The sequence below is a fragment of the Podarcis melisellensis genome (genome assembly GCF_964234715.1).
Source record: "Podarcis melisellensis genome assembly, chromosome: 13".
Taxonomy (NCBI): Eukaryota; Metazoa; Chordata; class Lepidosauria; order Squamata; family Lacertidae; genus Podarcis; species Podarcis melisellensis.
In genome coordinates, this window is record NC_138545.1 from 3,249,163 (window position 1) to 3,267,182 (window position 18,020).

At 49.6% G+C, this 18,020-nt stretch overlaps 2 protein-coding genes across 2 annotated transcripts in view; one reads left to right on the plus strand and one right to left on the minus strand.

Annotated features, from left to right (window-relative positions):
- Positions 1-18,020, plus strand: part of LOC309355870 (thialysine N-epsilon-acetyltransferase-like) — a 218,871-nt gene that overhangs the window by 140,897 nt on the left and 59,954 nt on the right. The window lies entirely within an intron of this gene.
- On the minus strand, positions 1,776-10,512 carry LOC309355990 (uncharacterized protein; the record flags this gene model as incomplete). Its single annotated transcript, XM_081887167.1, has 3 exons — positions 1,776-2,735; positions 7,054-7,111; positions 10,135-10,512. The coding sequence occupies 3 exons, from the start codon at positions 10,510-10,512 to the stop codon at positions 1,891-1,893; spliced, it is 1,281 nt and encodes a 426-aa protein (XP_081743293.1). The 3' UTR covers positions 1,776-1,890.

An 18,020-nucleotide genomic window follows, 5' to 3' on the forward strand; every position in this document is an offset into this window, starting at 1 on the left:
ACACCCCACGCGTGCTCCTTGTCCCTTGAGTGCTTTTCCTTCACTCCCCACTTAAAACGTGGTTACAAAGCACGGATCCACATGGATCCTCAGGGTTTTTGCACTGGGTCACCCCAAATTCACCGTCAGATCACATAGCATGTCCATGGCTACATCTTGCACCAAAAACATCACGCACCCACTGTTGCCTGGGTGCAAAAACGTGGTTACAAAGCATGGATCCACATGGATCCTCAGGATTTTTGCATTGGGCTACTCCAAACTCACTGTCAGATCACATGTCTGTGGCCGCAGCATGAACCACAAAAATCATACATCCACTATTTTGTTTAGAATATTTTTTTCTTGTTTTCCTCCTCTAAAAACTATGTGCGTGTTATGGTCGGGTGCGTGTTATAGAGCGAAAAATACGGTATCACTGTACTTTAAACCTTTCCCCACTCAAAACCCACATACAGTGGTACCTTGGGTTAAGTCCTTATCCATTCCGGAGGTCCGTTCTTAACCTGAAACTGTTCTTAACCTGAAGCACCACTTTAGCTAATGGGGCCTCCTGCTGCCACCGCCACGCGATTTCTGTTCCCATCCTGAAGCAAAGTTCTTAACCCGAGGTACTACTTCTGGGTTAGCGGAGTCTGTAACCTGAAGCGTATGTAACTCGAGGTACCACTGTACTGAGATATATACCCTCTCCCGTGTTATAGGAATTTTAAGGTCTCAAAAATCGAACAAATGTCGATCATTGCACAAGGAAAACACACATACATAAATATATTGTAATAAAAAATTTAAGGTCTTATATATATATATGTGGACCACATGTATGGAGCAGCACAGGAAGACCGCCCTGAAACCATTTTGACTCCCAAACTGACCAAATGTTTACTCTGCAAGGAGGGAGGGGGTCAGGGAACTTTCCCATTGTGTCAGGAATTGGGAAATCACCATCTCAAAGGAATGGCCAGACTACCAGGAAAGGCAATCAGATAAGGCATTATCAGATAACCTGGCAGACAGGAGATAAACAAGGCACTCAGATTTCTGTTGTAGACCGCCTTTTCTGTGATGTAGGTATGGTGTTTGTGGGGCTGGTCTTGGGTTACACCCCTTCTGTGATGTATGGAGGGGTGGTCTTGAGCTCCAGGGCGGGCAATTTAAAATGTCTATATAAGGGCGGGCACACCTGGGTTTGGGGTCCTCCTCCTTTCCTGCGTGTGAGGGGAGCACCCTGTTGCAACAGCTTTAATAAAGATCAGGCTTACTAGCCGCTGTGCTTCTCAATATTCTCTGGTTGGCCTCTGTTATTTTCTCCTACCGATGGAGAACCTACCTAAGGACTCTATATGGGCTCTGGAATACCCCATAAGGGATACCACTGTACAGTGGTACCTCAGGTTAAGTACTTAATTCATTCCAGAGGTCTGTTCTTAACCTGAAACTGTTCTTAACCTGAAGCACCACTTTAGCTAATGGGGCCTCCCGCTGCCACCGCGCCGCTGGAGCACAATTTCTGTTCTCATCCTGAAGCAAAGTGCTTAACCTGAGGTACTATTTCTGGGTTAGCAGAGTATGTAACCTGAAGTGTATATAACCCGAGGTACCACTGTACTCATTAGGCCTGGCACCCCTAGCCAGATCCTGTTTCTTAAAATTAAGAGCTAATTTCATGTGATTCATTGCTGGCTTGCTCCTGTTGAGGCACCAAACCTAAACTCAAACCAAGCCTAAATGCAAGCCAGAATTGCTGCGCAACACACGCTTTTGCAGAACAGACGTGCGGTCAATGGTTTTGCCTTTTATTTCCTTTCCCAACCCAAAGGTGACTCAGGCCGGGGCGGCCAGGTCCTCGTCCTCCTCTTTTGCGGGTTCCCATTTCGGATGGGGCCCCTGCTACTGTTTCACCGGGCGATACACCCAGTCTGAGACAGCAGCAGGCTCAGGCCAGGAATACCGCGGTTTGGCGCTGGGGGTCTCCGGCGGTGCCGTCCCTGGCAAAGGACCGCCGCCGATGCTGTGGAACCGGGGCGCTGCCGGTGGCGACAGCGGGCTGTTGAGCAGCTGCTCCGGTTCGGCGCGCGATTTCCGCCGGGAGGATTCCCGAGGCTCGTACTCGACCGGCTGCTCTTCCGGCGTGGTCACAATGGTCCCTCGCCGCCGGTAGCTTCTCTCCGGGCTGCCTGACCGGCTCGCCGGCGGCGTTTGGGGGTGCACCGGGTAGATGTAGACTTTGGTAGGCCTGCGCCCCGTCGTCCCGGGGTATTCGGCCTCCGGCGCGGAGCGGTACTGGTTATCGTTCGCCGGCAACCTTGAGAAGTAATCGGGGTTTACCGCCATGCTGTTCCGGTGATCGTTGCTGCTGCCCGAGGCCAGCATGGGGTCGGAGGAGCCGCAGGCAACGTCCCGGCACCGGGTGACCGGGGAGGGCGCTGAGGACGTGCGTGGGCGCTGCCGGGGGTCGCAGTCGCAGGTGCAGCACCGCAGGGCGTGGCACGGCAGGTAATCAGGGCAGGGGCGCCGGCCAAGACGCTGGTGGTCTCTGCAGGGAAAAGGTTCGTTCTGCAAGTTCATGGTGACCTTAAGCGGCTCCAGGGTGCAGTGGAGGCAGCGGCGGTGCGGCGAAGAGCTTTCTCGCCGGCGTCGGCGAGGGAGGGTCTGGTCGGACCACTGCGCCGCCAGCCGCCGGGATTGGGTTTTCCTCGTCTTGGGGGTGGCGCACATCTTTGACGTCTCGGGTTCTGGGAAGAGAAAGCAAAGGGGCCGTAGTGGCAAAGATTGAACTCTCTTAAAATGTTGCATTCGAATAATGGCGAACAACTGTCCTGCTGTGTCAATGGGCTTGTTTATCATATACTATGGGTAGGCAAACTAAGGCCCGGGGGCCGGATCCGGGCCAATCGCCTTCTAAATCCGGCCTGCGGACGGTCCGGGAACCAGCGTGTTTTTACATGAGTGGAATGTGTGCTTTTTATCTAAAATGCATCTCTGGGTTATTTGTGGGGCATAGGAATTCGTTCATATTTTCCCCCCAAAATATAGTCCGGCCCCCCAGAAGGTCTGAGGGACAGTGGACCGGCCCGCGGATGAAAAAGTTTGCTGACCCCTGTCCTATACAGTGGATCCTTGCTTCTCAAACAGCTTAGTTGATGAAACAAATCGGCTCCCGAACAGCGAAAATCCAGAAGTGAATGCTTTGGTTTCCGAACGTCTTTCAGAAGCCGAACGTCCGATGCGGCTGTCGGCTATTGTTTCCGGGGCGCCTGCGTCAATCAAATTCCGCACCTTGGTTTTCGAACATTTCGGAAGTCAAACGGACTTAAGTTCGAGAACCAAGGTTCCACTGTATTTAAATCAGGGGTGTTTTGACTCTCCTTCACTGGAGCTTTTTGAGCAGAGGGTAGCCAATTGCCTGCCAGGGATTCTGTAGCTGTGATTCGTGTGCTAAAGGGGGCTGGACTGGATTAAAGCGGGTTGGTCTGGATGACCCCGTGGGTCCCTTCCAATTCTGCAAACCTTTGGGTCTATGACCTCACAAGCTGGACTGTCCCTCATTGCAGGTTTTTAAACAGAGGTGGGGTGCCCATCTCATGGGCTCTCAAATTTCAGCAGCAACCGTGCAACACTAAAATTTTGCACCGCCCGCCCCTCGAATCTCCGATCTACATCACGGTTGTGGCACCCCCTGCAGGCGGGTGCCCAGTACAGCCAAAATTTGTTGCTGTTAAACCGCCTCTGGCTATCTTCCTAGCGATTCTTCACCTGTTATTCCTGCACTTCAGGGGGTTGGACTAGATGACCGCTTGGGAACCCATTCTGACTCTTAAGATTCTATGAATGTAGCAATGTATTCCCATTGCGAGTAGCTGTACTTTATGATCAGTTTCATTCCTGATGTTTCGCTGTTTTTTATCTGAACCGGCCTTGGCCTCCCTTCTTCAAACTGTACTTTACTTCAGTCAAATTAATGTACCGTTTTGTTGTGAAGAACGGACAAACCTCGAAGCGTTTTACGAAAACTCAGAGCAAACCGTTAACATTACCGGTTAGAAAACTGATATCCGAAAGACGGTTAGAATCAATGGTAAAGTCAAGGTAACCATTAGGTCCAGTCGTGGCCGACTCTGGGGTTGTGGCGCTCATCTCGCTTTACTGGCCGAGGGAGCCGGCGTACAGCTTCCGGGTCATGAGGCCAGCATGACTAAGCCGCTTCTGGTGAACCAGAGCAGCGCACGGAAACGCCGTTTACCTTCCCGCCGGAGCAGTACCTATTTATCTACTTGAACTTTGAGGTGCTTTTGAACTGCTAGGTTGGCAGGAGCAGGGACCGAGCAACAGAAGCTCACCCCACCGTGGGGATTCGAACCGCCGACCTTCTGATCAGCAAGTCCTAGGCTCAGTGGTTTAACCCACAGCGCCACCCGCATCCCAGAATCAACGGTAGCTAAAATAAATAAATCGGGGATTTTTAGCCTCTCGATGTCTACGTAGACCGGTCTGATCAAAAATGTTTTTCAGCTAAAAGGAGTACAGTGATGGTTCCTGACTAAGCTCAAGTGGCGGGGAGTTCCAAAGTGTACTTAAAGATCAATTTCTGACAAGTGCGGAAACTTTTCAGTAATATTACGGCTTGCGAATATAATCTTTCAAAACGGCAACCAAAGGACCATTGGGTTCCAATGCAGCAAGCAAAAGGTTTGCAGAAAGAAAGTATGCGGTCCCTCAGGGTTTAATCTTATCCCCATTGCTATTCAACATCTACATGCCTGGGATAAGGCTGTCGGTAGAACAAGAGACTCTAAAATTCAGGGTTGTGGGTTTGAGTCCCACACAGGACATGTGGGATGCTCTCACTGGGGAGACTCACCTGATGCCTTCATTATACATTTTTAGGCACCAGGCAAAAACTTTCCTCTCAGACCAGCTGACATTCCATGCCCTTTTAAATGTTTTTTTTTTGGGGGGGATTATTGGTTTGTTTCTGTTCGTATTTTTATTATTTCGTGGTTTTGATATCGCAGTTTTGTGTTGTGAACCGCCCTGACGGATGAAGTTTAGTGCCACTGTATTCTGCTCTGGTCAGACCTCACCTGGAGTCCTGTGTCCAGTTCTGGGCACCACAGTTCAAGAAGGACACTGACAAACTGGAACGTGTCCAGAGGAGGGCAACCAAAATGGTCAAAGGCCTGGAAACGATGCCTTATGAGGAACGGCTAAGGGAGCTGGGCATGTTTAGCCTGGAGAAGAGGAGGTGAAGGGGTGATATGATAGCCATGTTCAAATATATCAAAAGATGTCACATAGAGGAGGGAGAAAGGTTGTTTTCTGCTGCTCCAGAGAAGCGGACACGGAGCAATGGATCCAAACTACAAGAAAGAAGATTCCACCTCAACATTAGGAAGAACTTCCTGACAGTAAGAGCTGTTTGACAGTGGAATTTGCTGCCTAGGAGTGTGGTGGAGTCTCCTTCTTGGGAGGTCTTTAAGCAGAGGCTTGACAACCATATGTCAGGAGTGCTCTGATGGGGTTTCCTGCTTGGCAGGGGGTTGGACTCCATGGCCCTTGGGGTCTCTTCCAACTCTAGGATTCTATGAATCTAAGTTTGGTGTACAAATTTAACGTTGTAAGAATTCTAAGGTCTCAAATATAAATTGAATGTTCACAAATGTACAAGACAAACACATACATAGGTATATAAACCACGTGTCTGAGACAGTAAAGGTAAAGGGAGCCCTGACCGTTAGGTCCAGTCGTGGCCGACTCTGGGGTTGCGGCGCTCATCTCGCTTTCCTGGCTGAGGGAGCTGGCGTACAGCTTCCGGGTCATGTGGCCAGCATGACTGAGCCGCTTCTGGCAAACCAGAGCAGCGCACGGAAACACTGTTTACCTTCCCGCCAGAGCGGTACCTATTTATCTACTTGCACTTTGCTTTCAAACTGCTAGGTTGGCAGGAGCAGGGACTGAGCAGCGGGAGCTCACCCCGTCATGGGGATTCGAACCGCCGACCTTCTGACTGGCAAGTCCTAGGCTCTGTGGTTTATACCACAGTGCCACCTGGAGAGCAATCCTGAAGCCATTTTGACTCTCTCCATGAACTCAAATATTCCTCTGCAGTAAGGGAGGAAAATGGAGGAAAACATCCCATTGTCTTTTTGCTTGCAAATCCTGTCTTAGGGATGTGATGTGTAGGAATAGGGTGAGCCTTTGACCTGGACTCAGGAACTAAAGTATTAACTGTCACAAAAGAATGACCAGGCTGCCCAGGTAAAGGAATCAGGGACCATTATCAGGTACCCTGGCAGACAGGATTTCTGCTGTAGACCGCCTGCTTCTGTGATGTGTGCATGATGTTTTGGGCTACAGGGTGGGCAATTTCAAGAGTCTCTATAAGGGCCTGCGCACCATCATTCTGGGTCCCTCCTGCCTCCTGCGTGGGGAGAGTGGGGACCCTGTTGCAACAGTTTAATAAAGATCAGACTTACTAGCTGCTTTGTTTCTCAATATTCTCTGGTTAGCCTCTGTTATTTTCTCCTACCGATAGGGAACCTACTTAAGGACTCTATACGGGCTCTTGGAGACCCCATAAGGGAAAAGGAGCAGGGTTTTTTTTCTCTTATAACAAAATTAAGTTTTTGTTTTTTTTACCAAAGACTATATTTTTTCTTAATAAGACTAGGTTGTTTTTTTTAAACCAAAAATTAGGTTTAAAATTGGGGCTCGTCTTATACATGGGTAGTGCTGAGGGGGTGTTTTCTTAATTTGGAGTCCCCCAAAATAGTGTGTGTCGCATATATGGGGGGCGTCTTATACACATCAAAACACGGTAAATTATAATTTGAATTTGCTGGTGACTCTATCCCATGGGTAGGCAAACTAAGGCCCAGGGGCCGGATCCGGCCCAATCACCTTCTAAATCTGGCCCACGGACAGTCTGGGAATCAGTGTGTTTTTACATGAGTAGAATGTGTCCTTTAATTTAAAATGCATCTCTGAGCAGATTTTTTTTCTTATAATATTCATAAATGAGAATAAAATGTCCCCATAAAGGCATAAACTCACCCTTTGCGCAGATCGTTCCAATCAATGTCCCAAGCAGGCAGCAGAAATAATAGCAGGCCTGGAGGGAGAAGAGGAAGGTGGAGGATTATAGGGGGCCACGTCAGATGGCTGGTGGCCCCTGGGACTCAGCTGTGGCCTGGCCTGGCAGCTGCCATCTCCTGAATCCAGCCGCCGGGTCTATGTAGCCCCATACTGCCAGTTCTGACTGGCAGAGGCTCTTCAAGGCTGTTTTCCAGCAGCAGCTGCCTGTTCTTTTCAAACACTGCCCGGGTTTGGAGCATCTAAGCAGGGCAGGATCAGGCCAAAAGGGATGCCTTCTAGTCCAGCGTCCTGGTCTCAAAGTGGCCTGGGGAGGAAACCCGAAAGCAGGATTCGAACACAACTCTCCCTCCTCCAGTGTTCAGAAGCATTGCGCCTCCAACTGTGGGGGCCACAGCCAATATTATTTTATGAATGTTTTGTTATGTTACGGGGGAATTGGAAGGGGGTGAGAGCAGGGGCGTACGAAGGGGTGTGTGGTTGGGGCGGTCTGACCCAGGTGCCATCCCAGAGTGGGGTGACAAAACCCCCCCTGGGCGGATCCATAGCTGTCAACTTACAGATTTGAAAATAAGGGACCAGCGGCCTTGAAAATAAGGGACCAGCAGCCAAAAGAAGGGATTTTAGTCAACCAGTTAAAAGGGACCAGATAATTTTGGAGAGCAGCGCCGGTTTTTAGCCCTTCGTTTCCAGAGGTGGCTGCTCAAGACACCAGCCGATGAAACACTGCAATTAAATAACTACAAGCATTAACCACTTTTTGCCCAAAACTAAGTCCAAGCTACGAAGATGCTGGTGCAGTTCTGTCTCTTTTCTCTCCTACTCCATCTGCAGCTCTCAATTCCACCAGGTGGGGCGGGAGAAAGGGGGGGAATAGCGCCCAAAGTAAACCCACAGATCAGACCATCTATGCCAGTCTACCACTACAAATCTATGGGAGAAGCGTTTGCGGTCCTTCGCTTGTAGCCCTTGGAACACCTGCCCACGCCTCTGCCTCCTCCTCTTCCTTCTCTCTCTGAACTGCTTTCTCTATGGTTGCCCTCGCTCTCCTCTCAAGGCTCCTCAGCAATTCATAGACCATGCCAGGCTGCCCATCTCATTTGGGTCCTTTGGCGGCACAGCCGCAGTACGGCCTAGCGGGAGCGGCGGTGACGGGCAGAGGGGAGGCCCCAGGCAGAGACGCTCAGTTTGGCGGCCGCGAGGAGGGTGGCGGCGGAAGGGCCTGAGGCTCCCGCCAGTCCCAGTGGGAAGGGGTTCCCGGGGGCCGAGGCTGGTGAGAGGAGGCCGGAGGGGGGCGGACCGGGCAGCCAAGCAACACAGTTGGAGCCTCCCTCCTCCCTGGCCGGCAGGGAGGGAGGGAGAGGAGCTGCTTCCTTTGAAACCCGGGAAATTTAAAGGACATCATCAATAAGGGACAGCAGCGGGACACAGCACTGGGATAAGGGACTTTCCCGCCAAATAAGGGACGGTTGACAGCTATGGGCGGATCGCACTGCCCCAATGCTAGTTAGCTCCATCACTGGAGGCAAAGACAACATTACGAGGCAAAAACCAGAAGACTCCAAATGGAGCAATTTACTGATCAATGCATCTATGTACTGGCTCAATGGGAAAACTTTAGAAATTCATAAGAAATCACTTGTCGTGAAACAAAAACGGAATTAACAGACTATGCAGAATTGGACAAAAACGGATTCGAAACCTGCGGGAACAGAGATTTACAGAAGATTGGCAGAAGTATACGAACTATTTGAGAAGCAATTGTAACCAACAAGTTACACTAGTAGGACGACGAGACGTTTTGTAAGGAGAAATATACGAAACGTGACAAACTCGATAAAGAATAGAGATATTGCTTATGAGTTTTAAATGTAATAGGGGAAGTAAGAAATGTGAACGTTCTTTTGCAAGCCGAATGTCCGATGGGGCTTCTGATTGGCTGCAGGAGCTGCTTCCTGCAGCCAATCGAAAGATGCGATTTGGTTTCCGAACGTTTCGGAAGCCGAACGGACTTCCGGAGCGGATTCTGCTCGGCTTCCGAGGTACGACTGTACAACCTTTTAGAAGACGTATGAAGGCAGCCCTGTAAGTTTTTAAATGTTTTATTATGCTTTTATATATGTAGGAAGCCGCCCAGATGGCTGGGATAATAATAATAATACAGTGGTACCTCTGGTTGTGAACGGGATCCGTTCCGGAGGCCCGTTCACAACATGAGCAGAACGCAACCCACATCTGTGCATGCGCAGGTTGCGATTCACCACTTCTGCGCATGCGCATGACGTCATTTTGAGCGTCTGTGCATGCGCAAGCGGCAAAACCTGGAAGTAACCCTTTCTGAAAACACACTCAACCTGAAGTAAACGTAACATGAGGTTTGACTGTAGTAATAATAATAATAATAATAATAATAATAATAATAATAATAATGGAATAAAAGGTCAAGGGTCCCCTGGCCATTAGGTCCAGTCATGGCTGACTCTGGGGTTGCGGCGCTCATCTCGCTTTATTGGCCGACGGAGCCGGTGTACAGCTTCCGGGTCATGTGGCCAGCATGACTAAGCCACTTCTGGCAAACCAGAGCAGTGCACGGAAACGCCGTTTACCTTCCTGCCGGAGCGGTACCTATTTATCTACTTGCACTTTGTGCTTTTGAACTGCTAGGTTGGCAGGAGCAGGGACCGAGCAACGGGAGCTCACTCCATCACGGGGATTCGAACCGCTGACCTTCTGATCGGCAAGTCCCAGGCTCTGTGCTTTAACCCACAGCGCCACCCGTGTCCCTTTCAGTAATGGAATAGGGCGTCCCTATTTTCATCAGATAAATGCGGGAGGGTATGGAACAGGATGCTGGCCTCGACGGGCCTCATCCTGCAGGTTCTTCCGATTTGTAGGGAGGAGTGCTGACTCTCAGGGGCAGAGCATCCCAGCGCCACTGGAATTGTGGCTCCACAAAGACCTCCAGTCCCCTTGCCTGCCAGCGCTTCAGGGGCCTGATCCAGGCCCTCCCTCCCCACAAATGCATGCCAACGGCCCCCTCACCGCTGCGGCCAGCTTCAGCGCCAGATGGACCAGGATGATCAAAGCGACCAAGATGGCGATGGTTTCGTGGAGCTCCAGACAGCATCCCTCGGGGGACGGGTGGCAGTGGAAGCTGGACTCCCCCATGGGAGAGGCGACTGGGCCAGCAGCTGGCTGGCTGAGCCCCACATCCCCACCGGCCTCCACGCCCAGGGGCACAGGGAGGGCAGCTGTGCAGCCGGCAGGAGCTAATGGCCGGCCAGGGAGGCTGAGGGGAAAGGGGGTTTGTGATGCAGTTGCCCCGGCAGCCGGGAGGGGGATTGTGACGCGGCGGGAGGGGGGGCAAGAGGCAAATAGGCCTCTGTGGGGAGGTGGTCTCTCTATAGTCTCCACCCCCATCGTTCTGCCCGGACGCTGAGGTCCAGCGCCGAGGGCCTTCTGGCGGTTCCCTCATTGCGAGAAGCAAAGCTACAGAGTACAAGGCAGAGGGCCTTCTCGGTGGTGGCACCCGCCCTGTGGAACGCCCTCCCAGTAGATGTCAAAGCGATAAATAACTACCTGACATTCAGAAGACATCTTAAGGCAGCCCTGTTCAGGGAAGTTTTTAATCTGTGATATTTTAGTGTATTTTTGGTTTCTATGGAAGCCGCCCAGTGTGGCTGGGGAAACCCAGCCAGATGGGCGGGGTAAAAATAATAAATTATTATTATTATTATAGGGGATATGGAGGGTGGCCCTGGAGGAGGGATGCAAGTGTGATAGGAATTCTGAGGTCTTTGTTCTTGTTGTTTAGTTGTTTAGTCGTGTCCGCCTCTTCATGACCCCCCTGGACCAGAGCACGCCAGGCCCTCCTGTCTTCCGCTGCCTCCCGCTGTTTGGTCAAACTCATGCTGGTCCCTTCGAGAACACTGTCCCAGCATCTCGTCCTCTGCCGTCCCCTTCTCCTTGCGCCCTCCATCTTTCCCAACATCAGGGTCTTTTCCAGGGAGTCTTCTCTTCTCCTGAGGTGGCCAAAGTACTGGAGCCTCAGCTTCAGGATCTGTCCTTCCAGTGAGCACTCAGGGCTGGTTTCCATCAGAATTGAGAGGTTGGATCTTCTTGCAGTCCATGGGACTCTCCAGAGTCTCCTTTGAGGTCTTAGTTATATGTTAGATGTTCATAAGTAAGAAAAGAACTCACTCTAAAACTCACCCACAGGTGGTACCTAACACCAAGAAAACTAGCGCTGATACGCCCATATGCCACGTGACCCGGAAGCTGTGACGGCTCCCTTAGGCCATGACTAAGCCGCTTCTGGTGAACCAGAGCAGCGCACAGAAACACTGTTTACCTTCCGTACCTATTTATCTGCTTGCACTTTGACGTGCTTTCGAACTGCTAGGTTGGCAGGAGCAGGGACCGAGCAACGGGAGCTCACCCCGTCATGGAGATTCGAACCGCTGACCTTCTGATTGGCAAACCCTAGGCTAAGTGGCTATTGCGGTTTTCAGACTCAGATGGTGGGAATTCTCGTACTGGCCTGAAATACACCACCTTTGCCACCAGATGGCACCAGCAAGCTATGGAATAACCCTTCTCTGTGTCTGGGCTCCTTCCTGCTTTTTAACCCATGAGATTTTTGCCTGTTTCACAGAACACAAACTGGCCACCCGATCGGATGCCTCCAGCCCATCCTGCTCTACCCACTAGGCGCCACTTCCTCCTTTCCCTCCCTCTGGCTCTGCTCCCTCCCATGAGGACCTGGGTTCGAATGTGGGTTGAATCTGGGCTCAGGCAAAGTTTGGGGACTGAATGAACCTTGATGGATAATGACTTCTTTCAAGAACTGGACAGTGGGAGTGCCGCTCTGAGTCTTGGTCTCTTGGCAGCTTCTGTTGATTCCTGAATAATATTAGCAACAATAATTTGTACTGTAGGGACGCGGGTGGCGCTGTGCGTTAAACCACAGAGCCTAGGGCTTGCCGATCAGAAGGTTGGCGGTTCAAATCCCCGCAATGGGGTGAGCTCCCGTTGCTTGGTCCCTGCTCCTGCCAACCTAGCAGTTCAAAAGCACGTCAAAGTGCAAGTAGATAAATAGGTACCACTCCAGCGGGAAGGCAAACGGCATTTCCATGCGCTGCTCTGGTTCACCAGAAGCAGCTTAGTCATGCTGGCCACATGACCATAGCTGTCAACCGTCCCTTATTTGGCGGGAAGGTCCCTTATCCCAGCGCTATGTCCCGCTGCTGTCCCTTCTTGATGATGTCCCTTAAATTTCCCGGGTTTCAAAGGAAGCAGCTCCTATCCCTCCCTCCCTGCCGGCCAGGGAGGAGGGAGGCTCCAACTGTGTTGCTTGGCTGCTTTTTTGCTCACCCAATAAGAAGTCTGGGAACGACTGGGGGGTGGAGCTTGCATGCCTTGTGCCGAATAAAATCGGCCACGTTGCCTGAGGACTCGCCTTTGCTCAGCGCTTCCCAGCAGAGAGGGGACGGTGGTTTTCCTTGCTGCATCCATTCTCAACCTGAAACTGTTCTTACCCTGAAGCACCACTTTAGCTAAAGGGGCCTCCTGCTACTGCCGCGCCACCGAAGCACAATTTCTGTTCTCATCCTGAAGCAAAGTTCTTAACCTGAAGCACTATTTCTGGGTTAGCGGAGTCTGTAACCTGAAACGTATGTAACCTGAAGCGTATGTAACCTGAGGTACCACTGTATAAGAGCTTGCACACCTTTCTTCTGGGTTCCTCCTCCCTCCTGCATTTGGTGAGTGAGGACCCCATTGCAAAAGTTCAATAAAGATCAGGCTTACAAGCTGGTTTGCTTCTCAATATTCTCTGGTTGGCCTCTGCTATTTTTCTCCAACAGATGGAGAACCTGCAAAGGACTCTAGAAGGGCTCTTGTGTCCCCCATAAGGGAAGAAGGGCAGATTTCCGTTTATTACACCATGGCCAACTGGTCAGAAGTCATAATCTGGCCACCAGATTTCAGGTACGGGCTCCTGGGGTCACTCTCAGGACACAGATCTTCAGTTTGGGGATTTCCTGGATGCAAATGTCATCAGTCACTGTACCCACCATGACAGCAGTTTTGTTCTCCTGGCCATAGCTGTCAATTTACAGATTTGAAAATAAGGGACCAGCAGCCTCAAAAATAAGGGATCATCAGCCAAAATAAGGGCTTTTAGTCAACCAGCAGCCAAACGAAGCCTCAAGTGGTGGTTTCCACAGCGCAGCAACCCGGCAAAGGGGACGCAGCAAGTAAAACCACCGTCCCCTCTCCGCTGGGAAGCGCTGAGCAAAGGCGAGTCCCCAGGCAACGCGGCCGATTTGATCGGCACAAGGCATGCAAGCTCCACCCCCCAGTCATTCTCAGACTCCTTATTGGGTGAGCAACGCAGCCAAGCAACACAGTTGGAGCCTCCCTCCTCCCCGGGCGGCAGGGAGGGAGGGAGAGGAGCTGCTTCCTTTGAAACCCGGGAAATTTAAGGGACATCATCAATAAGGGGCAGCAGCGGGACACGGCGCTGGGATAAGGGACTGTCCCGCCAAAAAAGGGACGGTTGACAGCTATGCTTCTGGCGTGGGAGCTTCATCTTACGGACCACGAGGGAAACGGACAGCGGAGACCTGTTGGCGCGGCTCATAAAGAGCCGTTTGAGGATCACCTTGTTGAATTTTGCATTGGTCCGTCGAGCAAGAAATCTGTAGAGCTTGACCAGGAGGCGAAGGTAGATATCCTGACTCTTTGCGAATGTAGGAAAGTAAAAAAACTTCTGGGAGATGGAGAGACTTCCGGGTTGACGTGATCGGTGTAATGGCGGATTCCCTCCGAGCTCCGGAGGGAATCGGCTCCACTGAGGACGGGTCTTGCCGCGCCGGCGACGCGGGGACCCTCAGAAACCGCAGGTGCTGATACCTGCGGACTTGGTGACTCAGCGGGCACCTTAAGCGCCCCCCCGACAGTCGAAGAGCCTTTTTAAAGGCTGCGGAGAAGGTACGGGGGGTGGCGTGGTGCTGAGAGTAAACCGCTATCTCAGTGGAGTGAAGCCGCAAGCCATTCACCGGAGAACGTCAACTTTCTACCTGAAATTTGGACTGGAAACAAACACCCCCGTGAGTAGAAGGAAATTTGGACTTTAAAATTTTTTTTTTTAATTGGGCGATCGGGGGGGATGTGCTAAAGGGAAGTCCGCACCCCCCCTTCATACAGGCAATTGGAAGCAAGGAGCAAAAACCTAAGATCGGAAAAAAGATCTTGTGTCTATTGAGACTGAGAAGAGATTCCATTAATTTTTGAGAATAAGCTTTTATTTTTTTAAGTTGTGCTGGAGGGAAAAGGCGAATTTTGGAAACTTTTGTGACCCCCCCCCCTGGACCTGGGAGCGTCCTGCATCAACCTAGCCTGAAGGAATTGGAGTTTGACAGCTGTCAACTGAGCTGTCAGACAGCTGAATAAAGGATAAAATTGTATCTCTTTGGTTTAAAGGTGTTACATATAAGTAGATGTGACTTGAAACAAAGTAAATAAACAACAGGTAAAAGGATTGTTGGCGTAGATCTTTGAACAATGGCAACCCCCCTAGGGGAAACTAGTGACATTACAATGGCTGCAGAAGGAAAATTATTAGCAGAAATAGAGAGAGCTTTCTTTCTCGTGGGAATCTTGCAAGAGCAGACCATGGAAATGGATAAACAACTTACGTCCTTGAGTTCTAAAATAAGCAATCCTGTTGAAGGAACTAAAGACTTGTTTTTGAAAGTCCCCGCAGTCGAACCAGAAAGGATATCCTTGGAGTTGGTGGAAAAGGAAGTCGGAGGAGGGAAAGTGTGGACAAAAAATCTTGAACAGAAATCTATGCTGCCAGGAAACAAAGAAACCCTTTGGATTACAAAACTTGAACAGACGAAACTGAGGAGAAAAGTTAAGGAAGAAGTCCCCGGAAACCATGGAATTTTGAAATTTAAAGGAATAAAGAAACATAACTGGGACTTCCTCCTCTTTTCTGGCCTTGATTATTTGGAGCTTGGGGGATTTTTGGTAGAGTCCTGGCAACAAGTTTCCTTAATGAGGTTTGAATTGGGAGAAGACGAAGCAATCGTGACAGACACCCTTCGAGACCTGAAGACCAGCAAAGAGGACTATTGGCAGAAAAGCCTGAGAGAGACTGAAAAGGATTTGAGAGCGGTGGATGTAAGGAATCCTGGCTAGGAGTTTAATGAGAGGAGAGTTATTTGGGAAGGGACAGATACCCGGGCAGGGAGGGAGGGGAAAACAGATTTTTAAAAATTTTAGAACTTTTGGTTATTGTAAATTTGACTCATATTTTAATATAAAAAAGGGGAATTTATGGTCGATTGATCTTAGAAAAAGGATTTATTTCATATAAGAGAATAGGATAATAATATTGGGCCTAATAGGGAGAATTAAATTGGAGAATAAGGAGAATAAGTTTAAAGAGGGAAATAAGAACTTGCTGATTTAAACAGGGGAAGTGGGATGTATGTGGGGGGGTGGGGGGAAGTCATATGTGTTGTTTGTCTTTATAAAATGTGAAAACCCAATAAAAATTTATAAAAAAAAACAAAACTTCTGGGAGATGATATATAATGAGATGAAAAAGATGTTGAAATATACATTTAAAAAAGCAACCAGAAGCATTTTTACTTGGTATTATAAGTGAGGATATTAATAGACAGGATGTTAAATTGTTTTTATACGCAACAACAGTGGCAAGAGTATTGTTGGCCCAGAAATGGAAGCAAGAAGACAAAAGAAGAATTGCCGACAAAAATAATGGACTACGCAGAATTGGACCAAATGACAGGAAGGATTCGAAACCTGTGGCACCAGAGATTCACAGAAGATTGGAAGAAATATACAAACTGTTTGAAGAGCAACTGTAATCAACAAATTACACTAGCAGGACTACAAGAAGTTTTGCAAGGATAAATATATGAAATATTGCAAAGGAGACATTAGTTATAACATTTAAATGTAATAGTGAAAGTAAGAAATGTAAATTAAGTGAGAAAATTGGAAAATTTTCAGATGTGATTGATGGAAGTAAAAAAAAAAGTGTATAAGATATAAAAGTATGTTTAATAATTGTTGAAAATGTTATGTTAAAAAACTAATAAAAATATATATTTATAAAAAATATCCTGACTCTTAGGCTCTTTGCGTCGAACCTTCTGGTCCCATGGCAGTGTCAGCGGCGCCTGGGAAAAAAGGACCCAATTCTACAATTCTGTGATTATGTGAAAATCTCTCTTTCACACACACACACACACAAAACTGACAAATATAGCAGATTCCCCCCCCCCCGCGCTTTCCCCCACAGCAAACAATAAAATGTGTCTCATGACCCACATGACAGCGGGAGAGAATTCGCGTGAACGGGCAGGCGGACAAGTGAGCACATGCCGGGATCAGCCGCCACACCTTCAAGAACCCAAAATTTGCACCAGACCCAGAAGAAGAAATAAACAAGAAATATCCTCAGTAGAGCAAGCCTGAGAACGGAAAACAGTGTTGGAGTGGGGGGAATTTGCAGAGTGTAATCTAAAGTGATTCTGGGCTGCATCAGCAGAAATCTTGTATTTGATCAAGGGAAGTCATAGTCCTGCTATATCTTGCCCTGGTCAGTTAGTAAAGACCAGGCTTAATAGCTGCTTTGCTTCTCAATATTCTCTGGTTGGCCTCTGTTATTTTCTACTACCGATAGGGAACCCACTTAAGGACTCTATACGGGCTCTGGAATACCCCATAAAGGAAGGGGAGCAGTTTTTCTTATAACATTTCTTTAGCTGCTTTGTTGAACTAGGTAAGTTTTGGGTTCAGTTCTATCCTCAAAGATTTAGGCTCCAACCCTTAACCCTGGATACCAGGGACTCTGGGACGAAACCCCAGCAAAGTCAACGGGACTTGCTTCTGAGTAGCTGTGTTACGCTTGCACTGTGAAAGTGGGCAAGGGCTGGCGAGGAAATTGGGGCGGCAGTGTGTGTGTGTTTAACCGCAATAATTCTCCCCATCCTTTCTGGTCGAAGCAGGAGATCTGTTCCTCAACAGCACCCACACATAGGCAGACAGGAACGAGGAGGTGAAATGGGAAGGGATCCGCCACGTGCCTGTTTTTCTCTCCCCACCTTTGAAAGTCCTTCTGTCCGCAGAAGATCTCAGCAGAGCCGCTCAGTGGGCTGGGCAAATGAAAGCCAGGGACCAGAAGACCAGGTCTTGCAGCCACCCTACCTTGGAAGATTCAGGGCAGGCCAAAAGAAGCCCTTTTTCATGCATTGCGGACTGTGGAACTCCCTGCCACAGGAGGGAGTGATGGCGGCCACCGAGCTGGGTCGCTTTAAAAGAGGGCAGGACAAATTCATGGAGGGCTACCGATGGCTACTAGCCAGCATTGCTGTGCTTTGCCTCCACCGCCAGAAGCAGAGATGCTTCTGAATGCCAGTTGCTTGAAACCGCAGAGCGGTCTTGTGTTTGAATCCTGCCCGGTTGGCCTCTATCAGGACAGGAGGCTGGATGAATCCCGTTGGGAGAGGGGGAGAAAGGCTTATTTAAGCACTCTATCACTTTCAGAAAGCCTGGAGATAAGGAAGGAAGGAAGGAAGGAAGGAAGGAAGGAAGGAAGGAAGGAAGGAAGGAAGGAAGGAAGGAAGGAAGGAAGAAGGAAGGAAGGAAGGAAAGAAGGAAGGAAGGAAGGAAGGAAGGAAGGAAGGAAGGAAGGAAGGAAGGAAGGAAGGAAGGAAGGAAAAGAAAGAGCAGATTTTAGCGCCCCTTGCAGGAATGGGCCCTGGTGCAATTGCTGCAAAATTGCATCGTGGATAATCCTCGTCTATCCCCCAGCCCCGGTAGGAACAGAACCTGACTTTGGGGCAATTCAGAGGAGCTATTCAAAGGGCAATTTATAGGCCACCCGT